Genomic DNA, 19,171 nt, shown 5'->3' on the forward strand with positions numbered 1-19,171 from the left:
GAAGATGCACACACACATGAACACACATACACACGTATGTACAAAGGCCATGCAATCTGGGCTATTAAGAGGAAGAACAAAAAGCTAAGTGCAAGTCACTACATTGTAAATATTCCTGGGACTAAGAAACCATAAATACCAAGTCGTTATTCTTAATATTTCATTACAATTTTATTAAGATATATTCACAATTCAACCATTTTATACCAAAAGCAGCAGTGTGGATAATGAATGCCACCTTTCATAAATGTGTTTTACAGTTCCTGGTTCTAAGAATCTCTGCTTCCTCAGAAAGCCCTTGGGGCCACCCAGCTCTGCAGATGTCAGTCAGGCCATTTATTGTTGCTACATGAAAACAAGTCTGTTTCCCACTCTAGGCTAAAACTGCTGTCATTAAAACCAAAACTTCTTGCTAAAGACTAAAGGGCAAGTCTCACAGTAAAATATAATGTAGAACTGATTACTTTTTTGAAAAGCATGATTTAAAGATAGAAAATAAATAATAGAAGCAAAATCAAGGTGAGCCTTGGTTTCCTGTTACCTCTGAGGACATAACCCCGGCTCTCCTCTTCATGTTGCTGTTCCTAGCTTGTTCTTTTTGAAAATCTGGTTCGTGCGGAAGCAGGAATTTTGGGAATGGTAAACTCTACCTCAGGAGTTAAGTGGGTGAAAAGTTATCAAGTCATGCATGAATTTTAACATCTAAGAAAGAAAAAGTAAGATATGGCATCCCCGCCAAGCGGTGGTGGTGCACGTCTTTAGTCCTAGCACGTGGGAGGCAGAGGCAGGCGGATTTCTGAGTTCGAGGCCAGCCTGGTCTACAGAGTGAGTTCCAGGACAGCCAGGGCTACACAGAGAAACCCTGTCTTGAAAAAACAAAACAAAACAAAAAGATATGGCGTCCTCCTTTACCTACATTAGTCCCCCATACACGCACTTTGGTTTCAGTTCATATCTTGTCAGCCAAGAACTGAAAATATTAAAGTAGAACATTCTAGAAATAAGCCACTGGTAAGCAACTTATTAAAGCAAGCTTGTAACTGCTGTTTTCCTGTATGATTTTGTTGTTGATCCCTTACTGCATCTACTTCACAAAGAAAACATTGCCACAGGCACAGGGCTTGGTGCTGTCTGTGGTTGCAGGCATCCACTTGGAGTGTTTCTCCTGAGGATGAAGGGGCTGTTGCCATGGCTTGGGAGGATAAGGGGGCTGTTGCCATGGTCTCCTGAGGATGAGGAGGCTGTTGCCATGACTTGGGAGGATGAGGAGGCTGTTGCCATGGCTTGGGAGGATGAGGAGGCTGTTGCCATGGCTTGGGAGGATGAGGAGGCTGTTGCCATGGCTTGGGAGGATGAGGAGGCTGTTGCCATGGTCTCCTGAGGATGAGGAGGCTGTTGCCATGGCTTGGGAGGATAAGGGGGCTGTTGCCATGGCTTGGGAGGATGAGGAGGCTGTTGCCGTGGCTTGGGAGGATGAGGGGGCTGTTGCCAAGGCTTGGGAGATCAGGGAGGTCAAGAATGTGGTGTTTATGGGAACCGAGTGCCTGGAATCATTTGTTGGCAGAGGAAGTGTAAAATGATGGATAACCTGACATCATAACAGAATGCCCACCCTGACAGAGGGCAGCAGCAACTCCTCGGGAGATGAGGAACAAGAGGGAGACACCAGCTTTACTGTTAGTCACCCGTGCCCCACCCCTGACCAAGAGCAGGGAGAGAGTTAACTTACACTTCCAGATGGCAGTCCCCACATTATCAAGGAAAGCCAGCCTACAGGTAGCAATGGAAGCAGAGACCGGAGGAACGCTGCTCATTGGCCTGCTCTTCATGGCTTGCTTAGTTTGCTTTTTCAAACAACCACGAGCGCCTGGCCAGGAATGGCACCACTCACAGTTTGTTGGACCCTTCCATTGTCAGTTATTAATCAAGAGGATGCACCACAGCCATGCATAGGGAGCCATCTGATGGAAGAATTCCTCTTTTAAGGTCCCCTCTTCTCAGGTGACTCTCATTTGTACAGTGGTGACAAAGACTTACCTGTACACTCTCTTTACCTATTGTATACAGAATAAGCTTGTCTTATTCTGTAGGTCTTTGCTGGACTGAAGCTTCCTATGTCTTATGCAGGCCTCATGCCTGCACCTTTCAAAGGTGGGCCTTTTGGGTCACCAAGATGGAGTCCCTGCTTCCCAAATGACTCTACAGCCTTGCAGAGTCTTCCTCTTCTTTAGCTCCTGCCTCTGCAGCTAAGGAGTTTCTCTGGCCCCTCCCTTGGACCCTCCCGATAAGCACGGTGCATGCTAAGCATGGTGCAGGCTAAGCATGGTGCTTGCAATTCGGATCCAGCACCTGCCAAGGCTCATTCGTGTTTTCTTTGGCTCCAGCTATATATCTCCCCCCAGCCAGCCCCCCCCCCCACACACACATACACACACTAAGCTGACCTGCAGCCTCTCAGGATTAATAGAAACTAGAAGCCAGAAAAATGTAACCTAAACACTGTTCATTTTTCCAGAGTTGAAGAAAGTCCCAAGCAACATCCCTCCAGACATAGTGAAGCTTGACCTGTCATCCAACAAAATCAGACAGCTCCGACCCAAGGAGTTTGAAGATGTTCACGAACTAAAGAAGTTAAACCTAAGCAGCAATGGCATTGAGTTTATAGATCCTGGTAAGTCACGATGCATGCTCTAGATCCTGGTAAGTCACTATGCATGCTCCTTCAGGTGGGGGGCAGCTGGGCTGTGACTTTTCTTCTGTGGCAACACCTATAGTAAACTCCATTTAGGTACAAAAAGTAAGTTCAAAGAGTCTGAACTTTAATTAAGCATGATACTTAAAATAGGGATTGTTAGACACTCAGATGTGTGTGCCAAAACATTGCTCTACAAAGGGTGTAGTACTGTCCAGTCATCCCTTAGGGTCCAGTGTCTTTGATTCAGGAACTCTCTCAGACACCAAAATCCCTTTTGTAAAACGACATGTGTTGCCCCTTATACTTTAATTGCTCTTACTGGTAATAATATAATGAAAATGCTATCAAAACTGTCACTATACTATATTGCATAAGAAACAGTAACAACAAGAAAAGTCTAGCGAATGCACTACAAATTCAGAATAGACGCCATGTTTTCCAGCTACTTCTAATCTGTTGATTGAATCTGCAAATACAGAATCCGACAGGTGCAAGACACGGAATACAAGGCACTAAGCAATATTCACTCAGTCAGCCTAGGAATACAAGGCACTAAGCAATATTCACTCAGTCAGCCTAGCTAACAGAGGCATTTGTAAAGTAGTGATGTGTACATGGTGGGAGTGGAGGGCCTCACACAGTGTACACCAGAGTGGTCCTGGGCTTCTTACTCTCCTGCCCTGGCTTCTCAAGTACTCATATCACAGGGCCCACCATCACGCCTGTATGGTGATGGCTCCTTTGGTAAAGTGGCTGCCACAGAAGCACAAGTACTAAGTTCAGATCCCCAGCATCTATATAAAATCTGGGTGCAAGGACACGCATGTATGGCCCCAGCACTGAGGACAGGAGGACAGAGCTCATTGGCCAACAACCCTAGCCAAATAAATATGTCTCAGTTTCAGAGAGAAATCCTCTTTCAAAAATGAAATAGAGATCTGATGTAGGCCTTTACCTCCAGACACACACACACATGTACACACACACATACACACATAAACATGTACATATATCATACACACATAATAATTCATACAATAAACTAATGAAAATGTAGTAAAAGATAGGAATATGAACATGTAATGCTTTTAAAATGGAAATTCAGATTTGACTTTTGAGGGGGGTATTCATTAAGCCCCAACTTATTTAATATAAATTCAAAACTAACTGCTAAATACCAGTTCATAGGTTCAGAGGAAGCATGCTCAAGTCGAGCTAAGATATGTTAGCCATGCTCCTACATCAAAATTGGTTCTCTCTTCTGCCCTTCGAGGCTCTCCACTGCTTGCTAAGCAAAGCCTCTGGTGGGAAACAAAATGAATGCTGTGAATTAAGGAAACAGTAGCTCTGGAAGGAACTAGGCTACTGAACCACTGCCTAGTTTATCTATCACACGTTTCTTTGCAGTGTGCTTGCAATCTAAAAGGCCCAGCTATAAAATGATCACTTATAAATATAGTATTTATTATATTATAATATAGCATAGAGCTAGAAATATTTTTGAATACAATCATATTTCCTATGTTAAAAAATTAGAGCAATTACTTTTGTGCCCCTGTGTACTTGTTGATGTGTGGGTGTGCACGTGTAGAGGCAGAGGCTGACAGTGTGTCTTTTGCACTCACTCTCCCCTTTATCAGGTGAGACAGAGCTTCTCACTGAATCTTTAGCTCGCCAATTAGCTAACGTGGCTAGTCTGGAGCCCCGGGAGCCTCCTTCCACCTCCCCAGCAGGGGGGTTGTAGGCCCACATTACCCTGTCAGGCCTCTTACATGGGCTCTGAGGAGCAAACTCTGGTCCCTGTGAGTGTCCAGTGAGCACTGTACCCTCTGCACCTTCCTTCCAGCCTCTCTACTTCTAGTAATAGTATCGCAAGCATCAGCAGAACCTCACTATTCCAACACAACAGACACGAAAAGCAAAGACGAGCACTCCGGTGCTACAAAGGCATGTTTTAGAATTAACATAGCATTTAAATATTATACAATTATAGCAACACTTTAAAGGGACAGTTTGCTATGCTTACCTCAGCCTATATACATATTGCACTTTGACTGGCAAGATTAAAAGCAACTTTCTCCTCACAGTAAATACAAAGGCATTTCTTTCATACAGTCGTTGTACTTACTAATGCTCATATCAGTCAATGGTGTGTAGACTCTACAAAGTCAGGCCACAGGTTGAAGAACCCAGACCTCGTGCCCCATGAAAACCATAGATCCATGGAGTAAGTGTGGTGTGCCTGAGCAGGCATAACATTTATTTCTAATGCTCTCATCGAAGCTGTAGTTGATAACTGTCAGTAGCATGGATGCCTGGGCATTTGTGTAATAAATGCAAGTCCCAGGGTTTAATTCCCAGCAACACACACACACACACACACACACAAAATGAATGCAGATGACTTTTAGAGCTTTTGTTAAATAAACTAAAATGCCAATTATTATTATACAGCCTCAACTAAATGTGTTACAGCAGTGAACAGCCATGCTATAAAAATGACTCGTCACAACAGACTATGGAATATAAAAACCACTCCCTCTCTCCCTCCCTTCCTCCCAACATCCCTTTGTTAAATTCAACACAAGGGAAGGATTTTCACTCACAAGTATGTGTTGAACCAAGCACCAAGTACTTTTTTTGGTAAGTCCTTTAGAAGAAAAGAAAATGGATCTTAGAGTTTAAATAAGACAAAATTAACTAAACCAGTTTGAAAGTAAAAGGCCTACTGTATTTCAGAATTTTAAAATGAAGCACTTCCCAGTGACTTCCTTGAGAATTTGGGCTGCCTTGTGAGCAAATGTGGGGCACCAGATGGTAGAAGACTTGGGTGACAGTCTGGTAAAATATAGGGCGTCAGTGGAGAAGGGGAGAAAGCCACCCTATTAGGAGTTTTACTTCCTTCAAGGAATAAAGCTAGCTCTCCCAGGGGGCCTAGATACACTCACGTTAATAACTGCAGTTCTTTTAAATGTAGGACTGTTTATTTACACACACTTTCAATCTGGAGGGTTGTTTCAAGAAAAGTGATTTTGTGATGGCCTGATTTTAGAATTTTAGCCAGAGCCACAAAATGCCAAAATTTCAGAACTATCATCATCACAAGGATTGATCATCTCTCATGCCCAACTCCTCAGCCTTCTCTCTGGCCCAAAATAGAAAGGAGTCTGTTTGGGGCTCCGTCAAGAAAAGACAATATGAAAATAGTGACTCATATTGATGTCAAGCATATTTTCGGATTCAAAATAAGGATGCTGTGCTCTAACAAAGGCATTCTGAAAGAGTAAGGTGAAAATGTTCAAAACAGAGAGAAGCCCTTTGAAGCTGGGAATGACCTGTGAATTTTGGAATGTGTGGTGGACCTTTAAGTGTGCAGCCTTTGTCCTTGGCTTTATCTGTTAGGAGTTATTTTGTTCCAATTTCTCAGCATCCCGCTAAATCAAATGCATATGCCTGTAACACTGATAGACACCATCGCTTACCAAATTCAACCAGATGTTTCAAAAAAAGAAATTATTTGGTTTGGAACTGTACAAAAATAGACTCTCACCACCAGAGCCACTAAGCTGGAAAAGGTTATTTTTTTTTTAGGCATTTTTTAGAAATCACCAATAAAATAACCTAGGAAGCTGCCACGGGTTTTTATGTTTTCCTGTGCTAAAGTCTTACAATTGACACACTTACCTTATTACCTTTTTGCAACATCTTCCCAATTAAAGAAGAAATACACCAGAAAGATGTACTTTTCTGACACATTCAGAGTCCTGGGCAGAAATTACAGTGTGTTAACACCACACAGGCTTTCCCCATGTTCCAGAAAGGTGATTTTTAAAAACTAACTTAGAACCAACTTTTTTCAAATAAAACAGGCTAGTCTGTCTGATCAAGGGAAAGCTTCGTTTGATAAAAATATATTTCTCATATTTTGTATTTCCTCATATGTTCAGTAAGGAGGACCCACTGAGACCCTGACCCAGAAATCCTCCCCACAGAGCTAGAGAGGAAGAAAGCACTTTCCTTATTAAATAAACATTGTACCAAAATACGGCACAACTCAGGCAAACGCTAAGCTAACAGCTTGCAAAGTCAGAAAGCCATTTCTATGTCCTCTTTTAAGGACTCAGATAGATCCGACCCATCATGCACACATTTTCATGATAAAGCAACGGCTCGGCCTTAAGTAGCAGGGCCTCGCAGTAAGGTTTTAATCACACAGTACACCTGTTAATAGGACAACTGTCTGGTTTGGCTCGGAGTCTTTATTGCAAACACTGCCACACTTCTTTCTTCACGACAGGAAGTAGTTTGCAACTAGAAGCAAGGCCCTAGTGAAGTTAGCTACCTTTTCTCTCACCAGAACTGAAAAGCAGAGGGCCAGCTAGTCCCTTGATGGGCTCTGTTCAGTCTCAGAAAATGCTGAGAGTCACACGTGTACTGGAGAGAATGTTGTGACGGAGAGAACGGGGCCTCTTATTGAAACCCGTGTTTGGCCGTGTGACAGACACTTGGTGTGCAGCCGTACAGCTCCCCTACCCACTGATTAATAAGCGGTCTCTGTTTCTAGCTGCCTTTTTAGGGCTCATACACCTAGAAGAGCTCGACTTATCAAACAACAGCCTGCAGAACTTTGACTATGGCGTGTTAGAGGATTTGTACTTTCTGAAACTCCTGTGGCTCAGAGATAACCCTTGGAGGTGTGACTACAGCATCCACTACCTCTACTACTGGTTAAAGCACCACTACAACGTCCACTATAACGGTCTGGAATGCAAAACGCCGGAAGAATACAAAGGGTGGTCTGTGGGGAAATACGTACGGAGTTACTATGAAGAATGCCCCAAGGACAAGCTGCCAGCCTACCCTGAGACGTTTGACCAGGACACAGAAGATGATGAATGGCAGAAAATACACAGAGATCACCCAGCAAAGAAGCACAGAGTGAGAATCACCATTGTGGGGTAGTTAACTACCGAACCGTCCCAGCTAGACCCGGCTGCACAGCGCTGTGTGGGCGTGGGGAACCGCATGTTTACATTCGGATGAATTGTGGGTTTGGGGATTTAGCTCAGTGGTAGAGCGCTTGCCTAGCAAGCGCAAGGCCCTGGGTTCGGTCCTCAGCTCTGGAAAAAAAAAACAAAACATTTGGATGAATTGTGATACCTATTATGCAGGGTAATCAAGCTACAAGGAGGTTCCTCTGATTTGTTAGCAACAATTATTCGGCTGTGGCAAGTTTGATAATCTAGGGAAACCTGCCCGCCTGCGGATCAGACTCCCATGACAAGAGTACACAGTGGGCCAGAACTGCTGGTACATGTCCACAGCTCCAACACTAAAGCTGAGGCAGGAGGACCGTGGTGCCAACCTGGGCTACAAAGCCAGAAACAGTCTCAAAAGAACCCAACTATTCCACACTGGTGACATGAGGGAGTTGGATATTAATGATGGTATTAGAATTTCATAGTGCATATGTTTTTAGTGGCTTTTTGAAATAAAAGTTTAAAAAAAAAAACAAGGTTCATTTTTACATATAACTCCTTGTATAGTCTTTCAAAAATGATAAAAATGAAAAGTTACAATGGATTGTCACCCCTTTCTCCTGTCAACCCTCCGCTATTATTAATTGTTTAACTCAATTTAAGCATTAAGTAGATTTGCAGTTTTGGGTTCATATACATTCCAGAGGAATGTCCTGAAAAACCAAATTCTCACGGTCAAACAACAACAACAACAACACACTGTCATAATAAGCAAATAGAGAATATGAGATGGTTAGTATGAAAAACCAGTCAGACAGCTCTGAGAGACAGACAGCTCTGAGAGGCTGACAGCTCTAACAGGCAGCTCTGACAGACAGACAGCTCTGACAGACAGGCAGCTCTGACTGACAGACAGGCAGCTCTGACAGACAGGCAGCTCTGACAGACAGGCAGCTCTGAGAGGCCTGGGTAGGTGATCTGAATCATGAGTCCTGAAGACCTGAAACTGCCAATGAATATGGAAAAAACACTATTCATTTCTTCCTGTCTGTGTCTAGAAGCCACTTGTCATGGTTAAGCAGGCCCAAATACTTCCTCCAAAAGTAATAGAGCAAAGTTCATAAAACAAGTCATAAAATTAGGATTCCGGGCCAGAATCTGGGGTGAAAAAAAAAAAAAACAGAAAACAAAAAATAACATCAGAGAATATTTAAGGGAGGATGGTCATTCAAGATGATTGCTGCTAATTGGGTTTTACTTCAAATTATGCCACCTAGAAAATACAGAGCCAGTAAAAGAGGCTATGCATACAGAATATAAATCTGACTTCGTCACCTTACATACAGTAACCAGTGAGACGACATGCACTGGGCAAGCCACATGGAAAGAAAGGTTACTTCCCATGGTTTCCTCCCACACAAAACACATTGCCCTTTCTCTATCAAGACATTTGATACAAAGTTTAGCAACTGGTCTTCCTTAATTCTTGCAAAAACAACCCAAGCTTGAAAAATGATATATGATAAATAGTACTGAGTACTTTATAAAGTGTCTCTAGTTGCTGAACTCTGTGTTAAAAGTTTCCTGTATTATGCTTATAATTCACAAGGACCCTCTGAGGACCGTAATGCTATCTACCTTTCAAAGATGAGAAATCCACAGCTCAGGGATCAAGCAACTTGGACAAAGCCACATAGATGGCAACTATCAGAGCTAGAGTCCAGAGCCAGGTGAACAGCCAAGATCCAGAGTCATATAAATTCTTCTATTGTACACAAAAACATAGTCCTTGTACTTGACTACCTAGACCAGAATTTCTAAAACTAGATCCCCCCAAAAAACCTAGCAGATTTAAGAGACATTAAGCTCTGCCTCCAGGAACATCAACAAGAGTGGCTGGCAAGGGATACATCTGAATCTGCATTATTATCTATGGAAAATCAAGATAATGGAAGACAGAGGAATTGCCAGCAATGTTGGTTTGGTTTAGGGCATCTGTGTGAGCATCTGAGCCCTCACTGAATTTACCAGTGGTTTGGGTATAGGAAATACACATCTCAGTTTCCACACCAGCAGTCATCATGGACAGCTGTTAGATTTACAGTGTTGCTCAAGAGATATAATAGATTCATTTATCATTGCCCATGAGCCTCTAGGGTAGGTAGAGTAAAGGTGAAGACCTGAAGTGCCCCATGTTACCTAAATGTCAAGCAGGGGACGAGCCCTAGCTGTGAAGAATTGAAAGGGGGTAAGCAGATTGAGTACGGTTCAGAGAAAAGGTCCAAATTTTTCCTGGCTTCAACTTTTTAGAGGTTAGTTTGGGAACTTAGTTGGTTCCTTTATATCCATCATCATCCCCTGGGATGTATTTGGAAACAGGCTCTGAAACATATTATAATAGAAATTATTCTCAAGTATTCAAAAGCTACGTGAGCTGGAACACTGATACTGTTCAGAGCCATTCCTGAAGTCATGCTATTAAAAGTCTGCTCATCTCCAAGTGAGAGGTGCCACAAGGCCACACAGCCGATGATTCTGCTACCAAGTTCTTACATAACAGCTACTTCATAGTTTGACTTTAGACATTCCTTCATGTTCAGTGGGCTGTTGGGTACTGGTTCTAACTTTAATTTCATCAGGAATCTGTCTGTCCAAACACTGAAGGTCCTTGTCCCCAATTGGTTTTTGATCGATCAATAAAGATTCCTGTGGCCAATGGCTGGGCAAAGGGATATGGGACAGGACCCTTAGATTTGTACAGGCTAGGATGTAGGAGAGAGGAACAAACAGAGAATCACCATGATGCCGATGGGAGATAGATCAGTTGACAGGAAAGAGAGACAATAAGCCATGTGAGAATTCAGGTAGGTGGCCACTGGCAACTTTCCCAATTGGGCCTGGGGTAGCAGGAGGAGGTTTAGGAGTGCCTAGCCTTTGAGATAGCCCAAGCATTTAAAATGTGTGTGTGTGTGTGTGTGTGTGTGTGTGTGTGTGTGTGTGTTCCATTTGTGAATCCAGAAAGCTCCTTGATGTGTACATATGTGTGATCGGGAGCCCAAACTCACAGCTACAGATAGTGCCTAATGTGGGGCAAGAACGCACTATTAAAATAATTTAGAGATTCCCAAATGAAAGAGATAATACACACATACAGTGATATGATTTAGGAATGGGAAGAATGAGTTTCTTAGAGAGCAGGGTCACATGGTTCCTGTGCAAGCCATGAAACTAGACCAAAGGAACAAAGCTGCAGGCAGGGACTTACCCTGGGCTGCCTGCTAGGAGGGAAACAGTGAGAAGCAGACAATAAAAGCTGCCTGCCTCCAGCCACCAGTTAAATAAAGAATAGAGAGTTATAAATCTGATTTAATTGTTTTTAAAAATAGAAAGGAATATACAGATTTTGCCTGAGCCACGTGGGGATTTCTTCCATGGTTTGAAACTGATACAAAGAGCTTAAGCTGAGAAGCTGGGAGCCCTGCTATGCAAAGAGTCAGGCTGGCTGCTAGGAGGAAGACAATGAGAGGCAGAGAGGCAGATGGTAGATGCAACCTGCTTCCTACAAACATAATCAAAGGATAGGGACAAATAAATTTGATTTAATTGTTTTTAAGGACAGAAATAAGATTGAATGAAAAATGCTTTAAAGAAATTTAAAAGTCTTGTCAAGGCAAATTCTTAAAATCTTTGAACGTGCACCACATGGGATTTCTGGAATTGCCTTTGCCTGCTACAACATTAAATAGAGCTCGTAAATTGGCTCATACAGTAAGTAGACATAGATAATAAATATTGAGGCATTCAATCTGAAAAACTTAGGTTGAGAGCAGGTGGTAGGAAGCCTGACCTTTCTCAGACAGTAGAGACTTAGGCCTGGAGAACTACATAAAGAGAAAGGGACATGTGTCCCCATGGAGATATTACTCTCCATAGCCAGGAGGATTGAAGTACACATAGATGTATAAAATACTGAGACTTTTGATCTTAAAGTATAGGTCAAAAAGCAGGAGATGGTGAAGAAGCACTGTCTCAGCAGTTAATATGTGTTTAGATTGCTTTAATTATCACAACGTGTGTGGTTTTGAGTTTAGTAGTTATATTAAAATTCCTCTGGGAAAGAGGTCAAGCTATACCTTTAATGATTTCCAGTTACTGGACAAATGACATATTTTGGGGAAGGACTCTGTATTTGTGTTAACAGGAAAGGAGAAAGGGTTTTGGACCCCCTTCCAGAGGGATATGGATCAGATATGACAGGGGAAGATCCCCTGAAAATCTCGAAAAATTTGAGGAAATCAAACAGGACAGGTAACTTGATCTGCCGATTCCTTGACATGAGAATAGTCCAGCAACCGGCTTAGACATAAAAATATCTCTAGCCAAAACTTTAGCTAAAATGAGACAATAAATATTGTTCGTTATGGAATCCTTAAGATTCTTCATGCTCAAGCAGGGCGTGGTGGCGCACGCCTTTGATCCCAGCACTCAGGAAGCAGAGGCAGGCAGATTTCTGAGTTCGAGGCCAGCCTGGTCTACAGAGTGAGTTCCAGGACAGCCAGGGCTATACAGAGAAACCCTTTGTTGAAAAAAAACAAAAGAAAAAGAAAATGAGATGTTAAATACATAGACAGAGTTCTTTCTCATTATCTGCACTCGGTTGACTAAATACTCTGAGTAGGGACAAACAACGTGGTGCAAGCCTAAGGCGGAGTTCTTTCTCATTATCTGCACTCAGTTGACTAAATACTCTGAGTAGGGACAAACAACGTGGTGCAAGCCTAAGGCACCTGGGAAAATGGGAAATAATGTCAGTGACCCTCAGCAAGAAATCAGGTAAATAAATTATGGTCCATCTAATATACAGAAATTATTTTACAGTCGTCGAAAAGAATTTAGTCAACCAAGATGCCGTGGCATGGAAAGATTCCCAAGATAAAGGGAAATGAGACAATGCCATCACCTTTATGCTGCAAGATAAAACTGTACTTAAAATCTTCAGGGCTGCCGGCGGTGGTGGCCACACCTTTAATCCCAGCACTCGGGAGGCAGAGGCAGGCAGATTTCTGAGTTCGAGGCCAGCCTGATCTACAGAGTGAGTTCCAGGACAGCCAGGAATACACAGAGAAACCATGTGTTGGGAAAAAAAACAATCTTCCAGGCTAACATTGAGGAGAAAACAGGAACCAGAAGAGCATAATGACATTAGTCAGTGATATTCATCATGGTGTCAGTGATATTCACTTTATTTTTTTTTTCAAAAAAAATTTTTATTAGATATTTCCTTCATTTACATTTCAAATGCTATACCCCAAAGTCCCCTATACCCTCCCCCCCACCCCCGCCCTGCTCCCAAACCCACCCACTCCCACTTCCTGGCCCTGGTGTTCCCCTGTACTGGGGCATATAAAGTTTGAAAGACCAAGGGGCCTCTCTTCCCATTGATGGCCGACTAGGCCATCTTCTGCTACATATGCAGCTAGAGACACAGCTCTGGGGGTACTGGTTAGTTCATATTGTTGTTCCACCTATAGGGTTGCAGACCCCTTCGGCTCCTTGGGTGCTTTCTCTAGCTCCTCCATTGGGGGCCCTGTGTTCCATCTGATAGCTGACTGTGAGCATCCACTTCTGTGTTTGCCAGGCCCCGGCATAGTCTCACATGAGACAGCTAGCGATATTCACTCTAAACTCATATGTATGTCAATGTGATTTTAGAAAAGCTGATAGAGGCAGGAACCCTTCCTAAGTGGGTGGATGGTTTGAGGAGATGAAAAAAACTACTATTAGTGCCAACTGTCAGATTTTGTTAAAATGAGAAGATGTTCTTATATCTTTAACAGACAAATTGATTATATATACATGAATTCTAGACAAAAGGGAAAAATTGATCAAGAAGAATGCACAAAGGACCAATTCCTGAAGCACGCAACGTGGCAATGCTGGTGTTTCCCTGTGGACTGCGGTCAATACACAGGTGAGGTCAGGTGAAATATAAGAATAGAGTTTGTGATTGGGCAATGAAGAAGGAAGACAGGGCTGAGAGTTTCAGAGAGAGAGGACAGACAGAGAGAGACAGAGAAGATGGAGGAAGAAGACGAATCAGATCCAAGTGGCTTGAAATAGCCACAGGTAGTTATGAATATCATAGAATAATAATAGAGTATTGTAGAGAAATTTGTCCAATCTAGGCGAGCAGCTTGTATCAATATCAGTTGGCTCTACGTTCATTGTGTGGGATTCTGTGGGTTGAAAATTCACTGTTATAAATCTGACTGATAACTTACAAGCCTCTAGAGTTTTGATTTTACTCTGTTACAGGGATTTGTGACCACTAGCCACAGGGGGTGCGGGTGATGGATGGGAAGATATGAGCAGTTCAGATGGAGGCAGGTAAACCACGTGGAAACAGGGGAGACGGCAGCTTGCAGCTCCCAATGGGGGAGGGGAAACTGGGCTACTAGAGCATAGCTGGCAATAGTGTGGATTGATTTTTTTTTTTAATTATTATACACAATATTTCCCCTTAACCCTTTTCTCACTTTGGATACAAGAGAACAAGGCAGGCCCCTGGGGCAAGCATACTTACTGACAGCTTTCAAGGTTTTTGTTCGGAAGTCGCAGCCTCGGAAGTTTAAACGCAGCACGTTTAGCCGCCACTTTTGTAAAGTGGTCACCACACATTTATCTGCAATGTTTTTAACTGTGGAAAAATCAATCTAAAGGGGATAAATAAAAAGCATTAAGAAGTAAGAAAAAGCTATTTTGTATAAAAATTTTAAACATTTTAACGCATCAAATACTAGAATCTATTCTTAGATTCATCATTTCCAAACGAGAAAAGAAGCTAATAATGGCAGAGTGCACTGATATGCAAATCCCACACGCTTCCAGAACTATTAGATAAGGCCAGTACTCTAGGGCTAAACTGTAAACGCTTTTTTCTAGTTAGGGATCAAACACCCTATGCATGCCAGACAAGCACCCCACCACTGAACTCCATACTCGGCGTGCACACAGCTCCCAAGCCTTGCTGAGCTAAGACATACAGAGCAGAAAAACAATGAAATCTCACATATCAGAAACCTGGGTGAGCTCACAAAGTTTCTAAAAGCAAGTAGTACTCTTTAATCTCACATATTTTGTGTGGTTCTCAGGCAAGAATTTACAGTCATGGGCATGTATCAAAAACAAGGAGCAGGATTTTAGCAGCAAGAGGAGACAACCTAACGTCTTCCAATAAGACTGATGAAATAAATGGAGAGACACACACCATAACACTGGACAGGAGCTGACCTCAAGGCAAAAGAACACAATACAGCAGAAGACACCCAAACCAACATCCCCCAGCTACACCGTGCTCTCGCTCAGTCCAGAGACAAATCCCTTATCTAGGAATTTCATGACAAACTGACTTGCTGACATCACTTGATGCCATTCTTTTGATGAGAATGGCTTCTCAGAACTCAAGATTCTATTCTCAGAGAACCTGGCAAGCAGAGGACCTGCACCACTGGTTAGGAGGGCAAGCGGCAGGTGATGGATCTCCTTATAAACAGCTAGGAATTAAGAGCACACACCGTGGACGGGCAGATTATAGCTTGAATTCTAATCCAGGCTCTTACTAAAGTGGGCTATTTCTTAGCTAATTTGTTTCTCTCACTTGTAAATGGGAAAGCCAGCAATGTCTATCTAGGAAGGAAAAGCCTGGGACAGCGCAGGGTCGCAGGCTGAGCTTAAATCCAGCTGTTTGTTCCTAGTTCAGAAACCGTGACCAGACCTCACAAGATGTAAAATTAAAACAACAACAACAAACCTTTTCAAGCTGTGTAAGGTGTATAAATAAGCTTGCTTGAATCTGAATCTGTCAGGGCACCAGCATGCACACAAGACACAAGACACGCGTACACACAGCCTGGCATTTTCTGACATGAACTTCTAGGCTTTTATTTTTATACTATTATTTTCCTAAGACTGTTTCTATATTCTTTTTATAAGATGGAAACCATTGTACTTCTCATTCCAAAGAGACTGAGAAGTCTTGTGGCCAACAGTAAAAATGAAGCCTACATTGTCCCTTGGAGACTTCTTATGTCTTATGTCTGTGAATGATGCTGTAATCTCAACAACTGTCAGCCAAGGTTCAGGGACTGTTCTTAGTATCATTTTCCCCGTTTTCTAAAGTTAGTTCATAGCTGACTTCATCACTTTCCCTCAGTGATAATGACTAGAAGACTGATGATACCACGGACTGGAACTGACCTGTGGCCAGGTGATCAGGCACTAGGTATGAAATCTGTTATGCTTTTTCATAGAAAATAAGAGGAGAGGACAAGGTGCCAGCAATTCCAAATGAAAGTCAGCTCGGTGCACATCCATCCATCCCGTCAGGACACCATCCACTCCTGACTGTCCTATTGTACTGTTCTCATGGCGAGCCATACTGCTGAGGTGCTAACAAACTAGACACACCTGTCTTGGCTTTGAGTTTAAGAAAGAGATTCTAAAACCTGAGCCTACAGCTGATCATCTGGAAGGATTGTGAAGACAGGCTGTTGATCGCTACTCCTGAGTTCAGTAAACAGAGCATGTGCGGGGAGGAGAGGTGGGGGGTAGCCTGCAAGTTTGTATCTCCCACAGGCTCTCAGGTGATGCTGATGCTATTGATCTCAGGACCACACTCAGCGAATAAGATGGTTTAAAGTAACAAGTCTCTTAATTTCCCTGTGAGTTTTCTAGTGTGGCACAATTATAAGGAGGCAGTGAGAAAGTGAAATAAGAAATCAAGCGTTCAAACCTTGGGTGTTTCAAACAAAAGCTTAAACTTACAGCTAAAAATAGTCAGTATCTGTTTATTAGTTTTCCTGTTTATCTATCAGCCCTGACTACTCAAAATCCATATAAACACCCTCTCTCATGGGTTCTATATGCCACCAGCCATGTTCCGTAAGGAAACTCCTTCTCTGTTTTAGAACCAACCTTACTGTTATGAGCTATGAGATGGTAATTACAAATCATACACTCTAACTGTTCCCCCCGCCCCCAGGGCTAAAGAGATGGCTCAGTGGTAAGAGCACTGGCTGCTCTTCTAGAGGAGCCAGGTTCAGTTCCTAGCAGTCATGAGATGGCTTACAGTCTTCTGAAACTCCCTTCCCGAAGAATATAATGCCTCTTCAGCATGGCAGGTACCAGGCGTGCAGGTGGCACACAGATGGAGGTAAAATACCCATACACATAAAATAATTATAAAAAACTAATAATAAAGTTTTTTTTCTTTTTCTTTTTGAGGAGTAGGAAGGGTTAAGGCAGTGTCTCACTATATAGCCCTGGCTGTCCTAGAACTCACTAAGTAGACCAGGTTGACCTTGAACTCAGAGCTTTGCCTGCCTCACTCTTGAGTGCTGGGATTATTGCTCAAATGCTTCCTTTTTAAAAGTTTTCTTTCTCATAGTAAGAGCTCAACGTAGAACCTGCCTTCATCAGCAGGAAGAAGTTGACAAATAACGAGGCAAGGGTAAGGTGTAGCTTACCCAGCAAAATGGGTCTTTGCTTCAGTCTAAAAAGAATATCCAACTCACATATTCCACCATTTAAAATTTAAAATTCAGATACATCTCTTAAGATACTGTTACTCTAAATTTCTACCTCTTCCTCCAGCAAAACCAAACAGCCAACAAACCAAAAACACAAACAAAAAGCCCTTTCTGATGATGGCCACAGAGAAGGGTGGGGGAGCAGGAAGGAGGCCCCCTTACTACAGGGCCTTCCGGAAGACAATCCCCATGTGCCCGTGAGAAGACCACAGTGCCCTGCACGGCTACTCACAGAGTTCCACAAGGAGCCTCTCTGAATCATCGCCATCCAGGAGCGGTTGACTCGACTGCACGCCATCATGTCTTTAAAGGTGAGGTACAAGAAAATCTAAACACAGAGAAGAAAAACATCATTTTGACTGATACCTGAATTTTGGTGTAGTTCTTCCATTGTGTGTGTGTGTGTGTGTGTGTGTGTTAACAGCAATATCTTCTGTATATTAGATAAGGCTAGAGTTACATTTCAAGGGAGGAATGTTTTCTTTGTTTTGGTTTGGTTTGTTTGTTTTTGTTTTTTGTTTTTTTGTTTTTTCGAGACAGGGTTTCTCTGTATAGCCCTGGCTGTCCTGGAACTCACTCTGTAGACCAGGCTGGCCTCGAACTCAGAAATCTGCCTGCCTCTGCCTCCCAAATGCTGGGATTAAAGGCGTGCGTCACCACTGCCCGGCTTCCTCAGACTCTTATAAACATAAATCTGGGAATTTTTTTAAAGCTGCATCATAAACTATATTCTTACAGTGAATTAAACAAAGTACTAGGTGGAACTCTATAATGTAGTCTCTGTTCATAGTTCTTTACAATATTTTATTACTATTGAGCTGCAAACTCTGTAGAAAGTTTTATATAAACCACTTGAAAATATGATCATGTGATAGTTCAAACTGATAGCTACAGAAAGATAGCAAAAAGATGAGCATGCTTGTTTTCTGCATGAAGGAAGTATTCTGGAAGAAAGCTAGTGATCTTTCTCTAAATAGTAGCTAAAACACAGAACTCATTTAATAATTGCTAAGATGAACTGCATTTTCCTAAAGTTATGATATTCTTAGGAAAGCTCAATAAACCCATCTGGTTTCCATCTCTGGATAAGTAGCAGATTGGGAAAAAATATTCTTGATACAAAACATCAATAAATACTAAAACAAATTTTAAACATAACTTGAATTTTTTTTTAAGTAAAGAAAGTTTATAAATCCAGACTGACAAGCACTCCTGGTACAAGTGTCTGGAAGGCAATAGGGATGGTTTCATGACAAATGAGCTCTGTAAGCCTATGCAGACACAGGAGACAGTCACCACACTTATCCAACAGAGGCACATACTACACATTATAATGCCGTTGGAATAAAAATAAACCCTCCCCCAAAGAACTGGTAAGCAAAGACCAGCTGCCATGCCTGCTTTAACTGTTTATGGAATCCACCTGAAATCTATGATCTTTGCAGCTGGATTTGATATATTAGCATGAAACATGGTTCCAAATTGAAAATAACCCCTGGGACATTGGTCAGAAATAAATCATTTTCTCTAAAGAGACACAAACTGGAGCCAAGCATTACAGAACTGCCACAAATTAAGCCCAAATAAAACTAAAGGCTAACCAACACGAGGAGAAAATCCAGTAAGCGTAAACAGAAATGAAAACATCACTGGTCAGACTGTGATCATAAAACTCCTAAGTTTTAAGTTTAAGGTAATCAATACAAGGAAGACAGCATTCTTGAGAAAGATACTGTCAAAAAAGACTAAAATCTAAAATTAAATAGGAGTAAGAGAGAAAGTGCACACACACACACACACTTTCCGAAGAATATTGAAATCCCCAAAGGGGTGGAGGATACAAATAGTTCATGATGAGCAAAGAATCTAACCAGTACATAGCTACCCACACTAACCTTGTAAAACAGTAG

General features: G+C 42.3%; 2 protein-coding genes across 7 annotated transcripts in view; one reads left to right on the plus strand and one right to left on the minus strand.

The window, feature by feature from the left end:
* The window catches only part of Lrrc17 (leucine rich repeat containing 17), a 32,385-nt gene extending 24,178 nt beyond the window's left edge, over window positions 1–8,207 (plus strand). Inside the window, exons 3-4 of the mRNA NM_028977.1 lie at window positions 2,516–2,671; window positions 7,260–8,207. Coding sequence (NP_083253.1) covers window positions 2,516–2,671; window positions 7,260–7,657 — 554 coding nt within the window. The 3' untranslated portion in view covers window positions 7,658–8,207. The remainder of the gene's footprint in view (window positions 1–2,515; window positions 2,672–7,259) is intronic.
* The window catches only part of Fbxl13 (F-box and leucine-rich repeat protein 13), a 161,852-nt gene that overhangs the window by 83,858 nt on the left and 58,823 nt on the right, over window positions 1–19,171 (minus strand). For all 6 annotated transcript variants that reach the window (NM_177076.4, NM_001199632.1, XM_006535728.3 and 3 more), the window contains 2 exons: window positions 17,494–17,589; window positions 14,258–14,387 (listed from right to left, as the gene is read on the minus strand). In NM_177076.4, coding sequence (NP_796050.2) covers window positions 14,258–14,387; window positions 17,494–17,589 — 226 coding nt within the window. The remainder of the gene's footprint in view (window positions 1–14,257; window positions 14,388–17,493; window positions 17,590–19,171) is intronic.

Source organism: Mus musculus, chromosome 5, assembly GCF_000001635.26.
Source record: "Mus musculus strain C57BL/6J chromosome 5, GRCm38.p6 C57BL/6J".
In the NCBI taxonomy this organism is placed as follows: Eukaryota; Metazoa; Chordata; class Mammalia; order Rodentia; family Muridae; genus Mus; species Mus musculus.